The sequence below is a fragment of the Anas acuta genome, chromosome 1 (genome assembly GCF_963932015.1).
Source record: "Anas acuta chromosome 1, bAnaAcu1.1, whole genome shotgun sequence".
Classification (NCBI taxonomy): Eukaryota; Metazoa; Chordata; class Aves; order Anseriformes; family Anatidae; genus Anas; species Anas acuta.
The window spans coordinates 86,650,660-86,664,170 of NC_088979.1; the positions used below are offsets into that span (position 1 = coordinate 86,650,660).

The 13,511-nt window shown below is 34.3% G+C and overlaps 1 protein-coding gene across 13 annotated transcripts in view; it reads left to right on the forward strand.

Annotated features, from left to right (window-relative positions):
• Nucleotides 1-13,511, forward strand: part of DMD (dystrophin) — a 1,220,482-nt gene that overhangs the window by 502,069 nt on the left and 704,902 nt on the right. For all 13 annotated transcript variants that reach the window (XM_068686720.1, XM_068686803.1, XM_068686735.1 and 10 more), the window contains 3 exons: nucleotides 240-327; nucleotides 7,328-7,569; nucleotides 9,068-9,248. In XM_068686720.1, the coding sequence (XP_068542821.1) occupies nucleotides 240-327; nucleotides 7,328-7,569; nucleotides 9,068-9,248 (511 nt within the window). The remainder of the gene's footprint in view (nucleotides 1-239; nucleotides 328-7,327; nucleotides 7,570-9,067; nucleotides 9,249-13,511) is intronic.

Genomic DNA, 13,511 nt, shown 5'->3' on the forward strand with positions numbered 1-13,511 from the left:
GATGTGTACCATTTGTCAGCTCTGTCATGTTCTGGTTCTCAGTTTATGTATCTGACTTTATGACTGACTTATTTCCTGATCATATGTGATACTTTGTGGTTTTGTTGCAAATTGGGAGGCTGGCAGGGAAATGTGGCAGATTAAATGGTCTCAAGAAATCAGAAGACATCGCTGAGATTAATTACTTTTTTCTTCAAAATTCCTCTTTTGAAATACTCACCTTTCCTGTCATGCTGCAGGCCATCCAGCGAGAAAAGCCTGAGAAGTACAGAAAGCTGCAAGATGCCAGCAGATCAGCTGAGGCCCTGGTGGAACAGATGGTGAATGGTAATTACATGGGAGTTGATTTAGATAATCTTCTTAGGGATTTGATAAACGCACAGGTTTATATTTATCACAAGAATTATATTAGCAAATACTGTCTAAATGGAACAGTAAAGTAAATTGCATTATATTTTTTTTATTATTTCTGAATGTTAAATCTTTTAATTAGTAAAGAGAACAGAATCTTAGAACTTCAGTATCATGAAAATAAATGTGTGTAAAATGAACTGTATATTAATAATCTGGTCTACATAGGGACTAAAGTTGTAATCTTGTTTTCTGAGTGTGCTAAGCTTTCGAAGATACATTCGTTCATCAGTTAGAAAACTGACAGCATTACTCTGAACAGTTCGAAAGAAGTGTTTTCTGACTTTTCTTATAATATGCTGTATATTTTATTATATACATTGCTGTAATGTTCTGAATTATATAAAATATATTTTTTAATGGATTTTGGAAGAGATTTTTTTGGCATTTGGCAATTCAAAGATAATAAATATCAAAGCTTATAAAAAATCTTTGAAAAGAAAATTAGTTGCAAGTTTTTTATTTTTTACCATTGAATGTTCCAAAAAAAATTATTATATTATTCCATTTTTGAACTTCTGACTATTTTTAAAGGAAAAATAGAAAACCCAAGAGAAAGATAGATGAAAATAAAGTCTGTGATGTCATTGTTCTTGATGTTAAAGAATTTCTAATTTTGCAATAAAATATTAAACATGGGCACTATCTGTCATACTGATAGGCCTACCAAAAATGCAGATGTTTACACTGAGCTTCAGAACATGTATTTTACATTAAATTGTTTTAATAAAGAATCAAGAATATAATAAGAATTTAATTGCTAGGACTGAAATGGTAAGCAAAGCAAATTTGAATCCTAAGATTATCTTGCTTAAGTATGGAGTTGTAATACTTTATAAAAAGGGGAATCCTTGTGTTCTGGGCATATTTAATTACAATTACTGTAACGACTGTTGCAAGGGTTCCCGTCTCAGGCTCAGTGAATAATCTGAAGGAAGGGAGTCTGGTCTGTGTGTCTAGTATGCACCTTCTCTTGCACCCTCTTTTAAATCCTATGGCTGTTTTCCATGGCTGATCATAAAAAAAAAAAAAAAAAAAAAAAAAAAAAAAGCAAAAGCTTTGTCTTTTTTGATGTGATTTCTGCCAGGGAGAACGGGCTGTACAGGTTTTATTTCTTTGGCCATTTGCAGGCTCGCAGCTCAGGAATTCCAGCTTCAGCTTCATTAGATTAAGTATCCTAAATATTGTCATGTTCTCAAGGTTCTCTTTTTTTCTCCTTCAGTCCTTTATGTTTATTCGTAGCTTATCAGTGTTGTGATCTGAACTGTGGATAGCTGTGCGTATAATTATTTCTAGCATCTCACAAATCTCTTTTCAGAAAGCATGTATTCCAGTTAGGATGTAAGCTAGTATGGTAGTCCAGTTAAGCCAGCATGATTTTATGTTTCCTGACAATTGCTTTGAACTCTGTATCATGCCATACATCATAGTAGCCTTGGTAGCAAGAATATTCTGGCAAGGGTGACAGGTTAGGTGTCTGTATGAATGAAGATCCTTTTTTTGTGGTGATTTTAGGGGAGAAACAATTCCTTTGAAAAGAGATACAGTTCCTCTGGCCTAAATTGTTTCTGGGACTATCAGCTACTCCACTACTGCAAACGCAATTTGAAGGATAGTATTTTGAAATGGTTAAATAATGCAGTGATCACCACCAGGTGAGAGCACCAGAGAGTGGAATTAATTTAACATTACTTGAGAAGAACTGTAAAATGATTTTTAAAAAGAATTTTGTAAATGACATACGTTGCTAGGTGTTCAAAATTATGTGTTGAGCACAGAGGAAGTTAACCACAGGGTTCAGCCTTGGTACTTCTACAAACAACACATTTTCTGTTTGTCTTTCCATCCAAATCGTTATGCTCAAATGAAATTGCAATTAGATTATCTGTAAAATGATACTGAACTAAAAGGTGTGTAAAAAAATATCTCACCATTAAAACCTACACCTTATACTGTAATAAACTTAAGGGGCTTTATATTTTACACAGTGATTCAACTAAGTTTCTCTAGTCTATGTGTGGTTTGTCAAAATTTGTTTGGGACATACAGTCTTCATCTCTTTATTGTTTTTCTGTTGATTTCTGTGTTCATTATGAATAAGAGGAAAGATTATATCACAGTAGAGTTTTGTTGCAGAATCTCCAAAATAAGGTTCATCAGAGCAGACTGACTATACCTACATACCTGCCTCTTCTAATGCTGGAACTCTTTTCCACAACATGGGAAAAAAGTGGAATTAAAAGTGCCTCTTTGGGAGACACATAGTTTAGCATCTGGTGGAGGGAACATGTACTCTGTTATCTTGAATGAAGAACCTTATTAAAGTTTCACAATTATAATTTACAAACCTCACATGATAGTGCTCCTATCATTATTCTGTGTGGTACTTTCTTTAGGGAAATCATTCAGTGATGTAGTTGATGGTTGTCATGCATATTACAGTATTACAGTGTAATCTCTAATTAAAAGACCACCCAAGGCAAACAGATTTAAGATGAAGATAAGTTGTAAAGGCAACTGATAACAATTTAACTGCATTGCTAATTTTTATTTACTATATGTCAACTAGATCTGGACTAAAAATGATTGGAGTTCTAAGAAGATTCCAGTCATACTAACACTGTCTTTTTGGCTTTGCTTACATGTAAGGTGTGCTTTCTCTTTGCTCTTAAAAAAAAATAATAAAGAAAGAAGTAAAAAAAAAAAAAGAAAAGAAAAAAGAAAAATTTTCTGAATGTACTAATGTAACATGAGGAGTATGAAAACATGAAGTGATCTGTTGGATTGTAAGAGAGAAATAATTCATAATGGTGGTGAATTTCATTGCTGCTAAATATAATATATTTATTTTCTTGCTTTTTATTGTTTACTGTGGTAGGAGGGGGAATAAGTTAAAAAAAAAACAAACAAACAAACAAAAAAAACAACCAGGATTCAAATTCCGGAGAGAATCGGGTTTATTTATTTAGGGTCTCATTTATTTGTTTTGTAGCACTGAGGGAAATAATCTGAGGAAGTGTATTTATATAGAGCAGCATACCTGCCTTATGCTTTCAGCCATTGTCAGCAAAAGTATTCTGAGCAGAAGGAACTTTGATTTCACACAGTGCATGTGTTCTTAAGTTTGTAAGCAGTGTGTCTGTAGGTTAGTACCATTTGAAGGACTTTTCTTACTACAGAAAAATCACTGTTGCCTTACTCTTACCCAGTCACCCATCTTCTACATGGGCTGTACTCTCCCTCTCCTTGCCCATGCTGTTAAGAAGCTTGATGATTACAGTCAATTAAAACTTGTATCTCCTGTTTTCCATTTTAGGAAAAAAATAATAATCTGATATTGTACTCTCAATTGCTATTCTAAAATAGAATAACAAATTCTCTGATGGATAAGGAAAACAGTTTAGCAGTTTGAGAGGACTCGACTATTGTAGTGATTTAGAATAAAATAGGGCATTGAGATGAATACTGAGAATGTTGATAAGCACCATTGAAATGAATACAAATGAATTTGTTGTGATAAAATTCATAATGGTTAGGTACCACAGATTGAAGAAAGACATGTAATATCTTATTTCATTGTGAGTTACCATTTCACATATGCTTATGAGTCAAAAGTTATAAAAACACAGATAATATTGCATTATTCTATCACAGATCCATAGCAAATGTTAAATACACTTAAGATATGCTTTATACTAAGTGGTAATTCCAAAGTGCTTCCAAGTAAGGTGTTGCACAATTAAAAATACTCAGGTGCAATTTGTTTTGCACAGTACACATGATAATAAAATTAGTTATTCTACTTAAGGTAGTGATCTGTTTCCTCTAGAAACAGATCTATTTATTCACTGATTGTATCAGCTCTTCATGATTATGAAACATGAAAATATTATTCCTAAATAATATTATTATTATATAAATAATTATTCCTAAAATAATAGTGTTTTACCAGTGTGTTCCTTCTCCTGATTCTCAATTTTTATTATGTCTTGTTGCCACACATGAAACATAGTGAGGGTATTCATGTTGCGATCATGAATGAAGGCTGAGGGTTGCTAAAGTTGGTAAAGATAACGAAGAAATCACTATTTCAGCACAAGTAATGTCCATTTTCTCCATCCTTCTCAAAATGTTATTCTGACATTTGATGGATAACGTTGTGTTGCCTGAGCTGTCTGCAAATTTTGAGAGTTTTAAAAGAGCATCCCATGGAGATTTTCAGATGGCTCTTCACTTCAGCATGTTATGCTGTCTAATGGAGGTGTACCTCTCTATTCTTTTACCAAACATGTTTCTCCACACTCCAGTCTTGTACTCCTACTTCAGTTACATGAAGAGCAAAAGCATTTCTCTGTTCATCAGCACTTCTAGAATCACATTTAGACTGAAAGTTTAGATATTAAAGAATTGAAGAAAATTGAATTATATTTTGTATTTTCACATGCATGTTCCATTACGAGGAACACAGCAGTGAAAGGAGGAAAAGAGGATCCAGTGTATCTAGATTTTCATCAGAAATGCAGTCCACTGTGAATCCTTGAAAAAAATATTACAGGGAAAAGTATTATTATGTATGGAGAGTCCATGACTGCACTTCCCCTGGTGATCATAATCTTGCCTAAGGGTACTTTGGAGACTGTGAAAGCTGAAAAGAAAAGAGAGGAGGAATATAAATAAAAGTGATCTTAGTGCACCATCCTTCTCTGCCAAAGTCATAGGCAGTGTCTTAAATGTTCAGAGGTGATCATGAGCACAGTGTCAGGGATGTCTGCTCTCTCTAAAGAGTATGCAGCATTTTTATAACCAAAATTACAACAGGACAGAAGCAATTGTTGAAATATAACATAGTTAAAGGCTTGTCTTCTATATGTGTGTTAGTTTTTCTGTTAGTAAGATTCATTATCTATGTGCCTGGTCAACTTTGTTGCTGCACGGACATGCTTTGTCATTCAGGTTTATGCTGCCTCTTCACATGTTGCTGCATATTAGACATTATACTTTAAGAAAGTGAAGTAGTTCTGGAACAACATCTCCAAATGCAAAAAAAACACAAAAAGACCAGACCACTGATGGCTTCTATTATGATGTGTCAAAATACTGTTTACCTCTTTAAACTTTAAGTTTCATTTTATACCCTTGCTCAGTCATTAAGCTGTACCATCCATTTTATAGAGTACAGCATGCAGCTGATGCATCCACCATGGTTGCCCAGTAGACCTGTGCTTCTTATTTTTCTGCATTATTGCTTGTACTTTTTGTAGTGATGTAAAATTTGCTTGGCTAGAACAATATCCTAGGAACAGAATATGTCCAGGGATCTGCTGCCACATACTGCATAATCATCTGTTTCAACGTGACACTGAATGAAATAATCCCAAACTGAATTCAGAATAGCATTTACCCAGAACTATGGACTCCACAGCAAATGTGATCCTGGATTATTGTTTAGTGTGATTTACCATATAGATTATGGCCATTCCTTAGAAAAAATATTACAATTAGTTTTCAGTACTATTTTAAATAAGGCTTTTAGCCATAATTGAGGCTCATTTTCCTAATCCTACACTCAGCAATTGCACATTAACTTCACAATTTTGTATCCCTGATAAGGAATTTTTCCTGCAGATTAGGAGTACAGTATATAGCCAAGTTAAACTATGTCAATAGTATATCAAAAATCTCAGGGAAATTTTTGTTTTATTTGCATTTAAACACAGTTTTAAGAAATACAAAAACTCCAGAAATGTGTTTATTTTGATAAAAGCATAGCTTTTATTTTACTGGTTAACTGATGTATGTACTAATGATGATTTTATTAAAAATGTCTTTAAATACATATGTGATCGAGAAGTTTATTAATTTTGAAATTGGTATCAGCTCTGTTGCTATGTTTATGTCATCCCAGTAAAAACATGGTTATGGATCACAATTAAAATTCCCCTGAAAAATAAATGAGTTTATAAATTATTAATCAAATGTAATATTAATATTAATACGTTAATATTATTTTGAATTCAATCTAAGTTCAGATTTCAAAATAATTATAAATGTTCTTGAAAGATTCCTTTGCTCATTCTTGATATGCCTGACACTCTTCACAAATTATATAATACATATTTTTCCATTAAATAGTTCTAAATATTTGCCTTTTCTCTAATAACCTAAGTCAGTTTTCTTTTGTGAACTGTTATTTAAGACCGATAACTGAACAATAGACAGAAACAGACAAACCATAGTAGATGAACTAAATCCTGGATGAAAATAATCATAAAGAAATGTCACATACAGTTTCTTGACTCTGAGTCTTTCTTTGCTTGATGGCCACTGTTGGAGACAGGGTACTTGCCTACACTGTGCTTTGATCTGATCAGTATGATTATTCTTTAACGCTTATGGTATTTCTAGACTAGCACATAATGAAAAACTTGAGGGTTGGATTACTACAAACATCAGAATAACTGTGGAACCTAATTTCCATTCATTTGAAATTAAAAAACAAAAGCAAAACAAACAAAAACCATGCACAACAATCTTACATGTTAAAATCTAGTTGCCATCCAGACAGAGCTTTCGAAATCCAACTATAAGGCATTTTGTTATTTCCTACAGCACTGGTAATTAGCTTTATGTATTTTATCTTCGCTGTGTTTTATTCCCATTCTTGTACCTTAATGCACTTTTTAATTAATTCCCATAGCAAAACAAAACAAAACAAAAAACCCTGACAGCAACTTAAAGAAGTTTTTTAACTTTTTCCTCTGCTGATATGTAACATCTGTATGTTCAGGACAATAAATCATTATTTGGGTTTATTAGCTCTCAGATGGAGAAACTGAATTGTTAGAGTATTTTGAAATTAATTTACTTCTTTGTGACTTATTTAAGTGTTGAACTTCTTCTTTTGTATTCTTTCTAGAGGGTCTGAATGCTGACAGCATTCGACAAGCCTCAGAGCAGCTGAAGAGTCGCTGGATTGAGTTCTGTCAGTTGCTGAGTGAAAGGCTGGCATGGCTGGAGTACCAGAATAACATCATTGACTTCTACGGCCAGCTGCAGCGACTGGAGCAGACAGCAATTACTGCAGAAAACTGGCTGAAAGCACAACCAACACCAGCAACAGACCCTGCTACAGTAAAAGCTCAGCTGGAAAAATGCAAGGTTAGAAATTCTATTTTATTATATTGTACTTCCTGTTTTACCAACAGGTGGCCACATTGTCACCCACAATATTTGAATATAAAAGTGGAAATTGGACTCCTTATGTTTCCAAGAAAATCATTGAAAATACTTATTCAAGGAAAGGAAGGAATGGTAAATGACAAGGCTATAGAACCTAGTATGTGGGTATTTAAAGTTCTGTCCTAAATATTTAGTTATTTTAAAATATTTACATACCTAAAGTTAGGGAATGAAGCTCCTAAACTCTTTCTTTTTTTCCTGCAAGGATCTATTTCTTTGGGTCTTCATTAAGAAACTGTTGCTTGTAATCTCTGGCTGTAAGGATCTGGGCCTTAAAATTGTCTTCATTGTCAAGTCCAAAATCTTGCTACTGCACACCACTTTACTTGTTACATGTTCTGCGTTTAGGTGCAGGGTTGATTGGGTAGTTGAAAGGAGGAATATTCTTTTGTCATCATATGACAGAATTCCAGGTGTTTGTACAAAAACTGTCACACACATTCAATCATAATTCTACATAAATGTTTTCAGTTGTGTGCCGCACCATTGTAGAAATTTGCTCATCTTTCTTGCTGTGAACAACTCTGTGGGCAGGGGTTGTGTTGTGACAGTCACTCTTTGCTGTGTATTTTTGTTTTGAACAGCATATGGAGACTTTTGAAGGGGACATAAATACATTACCAATTTTAGAAGTTTGGTCAACCTCTGAGGAATAGTTTAAATGTGGAGAGCTTCTTATATATGCACTCACTTCCTAGCTAATACTGTTTGACATGAATCCGTTTTGTAAATTGAAATGTAGTTATGCATTATAAATTTCATGGCATGCTTGTACAAGTTTTTTCTCTATCAAATCTCTGGTTTTGGAAGCTCTCAAACTAAACAAATGTTTGAAAAACACATTTAGAGATCTCTTCATGCTATTATTTCTATTTTCACATGTTTCCAAGCTGGCATTGTGCTTAGAGGGGTTCTCTGGTTTTCTTGCAGAAAGCTTCTGTTAGAGAAGCTCTGCTACAAACAGAACATTTAACTTACCCAAAGATGCTAACTTTCTTTTCTTTTTCTTTTTACTTAGCAGTTGCTAGTGTTACAATCTGTTTAAGGTCTCCAGAAGGCATAATAGCAGAATCTGAACCTAGAATGTATTACTTTGGGGCTTTTGGAATTCTAGGTGATCTAATGGAGATGGGTCCAGGACTGTGCAAAATGTGGAGTTTTTATCTTCCTGTCTCCACATGAAAGGAATGTTCCTCAGGCATGGAGTTTGAATGTACAATCTATCTCATTTTCTTTGAGCATTACACTTCTAAAGTGTTAATGCCATGCGAAAGTAAAATATTGCTGAGATTTGTTCTTACTATTACTGATGTAGTTGGAAACAAAACAATTTCGTAATGTGCAGTGAAATGGTGATTTCATGGCACTAGTGATTTCGAGAACTTGATTTTGATTTTTTTTTAATCCAAACATGCAGGACGAAATCATCCGAATGTCAACCCTTCAGCCTCAAATTGAACAGCTAAAGGCTCAAAGTCAGGCACTGAAAGACAAAGAACAAGTCCCAATGTTTTTGGATGCTGACCTTGCTGCTTTTACCAGCCATTTCAAACAAATACTTGCTGACATGCATGCCAGAGAAAAGCAGTTACAGACCAGTAAGTATTCACAACAAAAGGTCAGTTTGCCTGACTAACATGCAAAGAGTAGGCATGTACATTTTGCTTTCCTTTTGTATTTGCTTTTGTTACACTAAAACAGTAGTACGATTTAGGTGACCTTTTTGCAATTGAATTAGCCTTTTAGATATTATCAGTACATCATTTATACAATATTAACAGGAAAACAAGGAAAACTTCTGAAATAAAGGTTATAGTTAGTGTACTTCTCCCATTAGATTTACTCTTTATAGCACGTATTTGGACAGATTTAGTGGTATGTTTTGGCAACATAAAGCTTTATTTAGTTGGATTATGAGACCGAGCTGCCTCAATCTCTGTCAATAGAGAGGAGAGTTTAATTTCAGTAATGAATCTTCACTAAACTTGTCTGGAATAGAAATTTAACTCCATAAAATTCATTAAAAAGAGTAGGTGTTTTAGGGTATCTAGTTTTTCACCATGTGGTGAACTTCTCCTTTTCTTTAACATAGAATATGTTTGGTAGTTATAAGATTATTTGCAGTATTTGTAATAAAAGGGTTTTTTAAAAGGGAGAAGATGTTATACAAAAAATGAAGGTGACTTTATTACTGATAATAAATACCTTTTTTCCAATGTATTCCTGATACTTAGCATGCCAGTGACTACTTTCTGTATTAATTATAAAATTAAAAGAAAGGTATCAGATAAAAATATAAGCTTAAATTTTCTCAATAGCAAATAAATTATTTTCCCCTCAAACCAATGATTGTACTGTTTTGAAATTAGACATAGTGCTAGCTCCTTCTAGTGGATCTTTATAGTATTCCTCCTGAGTTTGTTGGAGATGTTTGGAATGATTCCTTATTGTTGTGCTGCTGTAGTTATTTCACACATGCACACACACAAACTGAAGAGCTGATTATGCATAAGGGAACTGAGAAAATTAAATAAAAGTATGCAACACCATGTGATGAAAGAACGATTTGTAAAAAATTAGTATTAAGGACTGTAAATTTATTCGTAACACTGAAGATGGCCATGAAATGGATAATATTTAACCATTGCTAATGCCATACTGTGTTACATGTTGAAATTATTTGCCATTCTTCCAACAGGAAAATATGGAAAATATTAGCTTCCTAATGATTTATTCAAGACATAATTTTGTGTAATTGCTGTTTTTTCATCACCTGATTTTACTACAGCAAGACCTCACGAACTAAACAGATGGTTATTCCTGTAAGAGAAGTAGTGTGCATTGCCTGACTTACACTGTCACAAAGCAGGGGTTTTGCTTGTTTTTCTTGGCAGTAGTTATTTGTTCCCACTCCTGTGCTGCAATATGCTCCCATTTGCTGTCCAGCTGCAGACGTAGATGTCCTTCAGTGGCAGCACTGAAAAGGCTGGGATGAGTGTCCTAAACTGATAGATCACAGAAGGCCCTGGATGAATATTTTACAGAACCATGGTCTCTTGTTCTTATTTTACGTGGCTGTTCTGCATCACAAGACTTTCATCTAAAATGGTTTAGCTGTCAAGATGAGACTGTTTTATTTAATACGGTATATGTCTGTAATGATAATTTTGGTGAGATCACAGAATCAAAGAATATCCCGAGTTAAAAGGAACCCATAAGGATCATTGAGTCCAACTCCTGGCAACACACTGGTCTACCCAAAATCTTAGACCATGTGACTAAGTGCACAGTCCAACTCCAACAGTCTTGGTGCAGCAACTACTTCCCTGGGGAGCCTGTTCCAGTGTGCGACAATCCTCTCGGTGAAGAAACTCTTCCTAATGTCTAGCCTAAACCTCCCCTGCCTCAGCTTAACACCATTCCTGTGGGTCCTATCACTGGTCACTAAAGAGAATAGATTGGCACCTGCACGCCCACTCCCTCTCACAAGGAAGCTGTAGACCATGATGAGGTTCTCCCCTCAGCCTCCTCTTTTCCAGGCTGAACAGGCCAAGTGACCTCAGCCACTCCTCATACATTGTCCCCTCTAGTCCCTTCACCATCTTCATAGCCCTCCTCTGGACACTCCAACTGTTTTACATCCTTTTTGTACTGTGGTGCCCAGAACTGCACACAGTACTCGAGGTGACGCCGCACCAGCACAGAGTAGAGCAGGACAATCACTTCCCTCAACTGGCTAGCAATGCCATGCTTGATGCACCCCAGGAGTTGGCCCTCCTGGCTGCCAAGGCACACTGCTGGCTCATATTCAGCTTGCGGTCAACCATAATCCCCAGATCCCTCTCTGCAGGCCTGCTTTCCAGTGTCTCATCGCCCAGTCTGTACATATAGCCAGGGTTGCCCAGATGCAGTACCCAGAATTTGCTCTTGTTAAACTTCATGCAGTTGGTGATCATCCAGCTCTCCATATGATAACATCAGATCATGATGTTGCTTGCTCTTTATTTGTCTTCAGAAATTTTAAAAACAGTTTTTTCAAAGTGCTAACTTTGTTAGATAGCTCTACTCTAGATACGAATGACCATGATGGTGATACTGCATTATTTATAATCCCATTTCAGGTCTTAGGAATCAAAAAATGGAAAAACAAAACAAAAAAAAACAAGCAAGCAAACAAACAAACAAACAAAAAACTAGAAGGTGAACCTTAGAAAATTTCAAAAAGTCCTGAGTGTTTTCTATTAATTTCCATGACTATTTACTACTGAGCAGAGAAAAGACTGTATCCCATGTCTTTACTGTAGTCATAGTTTAATAGAAAATGTTGGAATTTGCTGGAATTGCATTTTGGGTATTTCAGCTTCTTGTTTGCACAAATTCTTGATTCTAAATTTCTGATTCATCATTAGTATTTTTTGTTTTGTTTTGTTTTATGTTACTTTACTCCATTATCTTTCTGTCAAATAAGAGTATTTAGATAATCTGTTCTGGTTTGCTTACAGGGAATTATTTCTGGCAAAAAAAAAAGTTTTCTCTAGTTCTAGAAGATTGTCTCCCTCTTTTTTCTTTTTCTTTTTTTTTTTTTTTAAGGTTTGGTTTAGTTTTAAGGTTCATGAGTGTTTAGCAGCTTCTTTATGCTGCACAGTAGATAAATAAAATATTAAAGATATCTCATTTTCTCAAATGTTTTTATGAGCCTGCATGAGATAATGTCCTTTACTCTGTAGTTCACTTTTTCATTTTGCTCCAGAGTAAAAATGAATTTTTTTAAGGATGGGAGATAAAACCACATACAAATTTTGTATATATATATACATAGAAATATATATATATGTATTGTTACATTATATCTTGTAGAACTGGAGAGGGCTTCCTTCTATTTCTTTGAAGAGGTAAATAAATTAGAGAATTGGAAGTGTTAGAGTACTTGCAGAACCTTGGCTGTGTATTATATGAGATTCTTTAAGATTCCACTTTGAAAATTCATGGTGAAAGGTGTGACAGAAGGGAATCACAACTTTCATGAAATCACTAATACAAAGACTGATGAATAGCTTCAGAGATGGGTATTACAAAATAAGTGAAACACATTTTTGTAAAAAAAAAAAAAAAAAACAACACAACAGAATATAATATAGTTATAAACACTGCAGTTGATACTGAGGAGATTTTTATGGGAAATGCATGCAATTTTATCTAGACCATTTGTTCCAGGCAATAAGTCTCTATTGAAATGATCTCATAGGTTGTATTCATTGCCTTTCTTCTTTCACATTGGTGCAATGAACAGTGGGATTTCTCCTGATGGACAGCAGATGGACATTGTAACATATCCAGTGGGATTTGGTATTGTTGAGATAATTGTATTCTCATTTCATTTCTGTTTCAGGAAAACAAACAAACAAACAAACAGAAAATCCATTCACACACACAGAAGAATGGAAAGCCTAGTTTAGTTACAGTTTGGGTTGAGGACTTGCTATATCTTTAAATATCTTTATATATATAAAGATATCTTTATATATATATATATATATATATATATATATATATATATATATATATATAAAGATATATATCAGAATGCATATTAATACTTTGTGCTCATCATTTGGACTTCGATCCACAAACATTATTGTGGTAAAACAAAGATTAGAATAATAATAAATAGGTCTGGATGTGTATGTATGCTATGAGCATGGGGAATTTAGAAACACTGCCTATAGTGAGACCATACATGTGTTAGATTTTAGACAGATAAAATTAGGTAACAAGGATTCCACTGCAGGAGTTTGACTGAATTCTCATCATTGACATCCACAAATTGCAAGAACAGTATAGGCAATTGTTATGCTAAAATA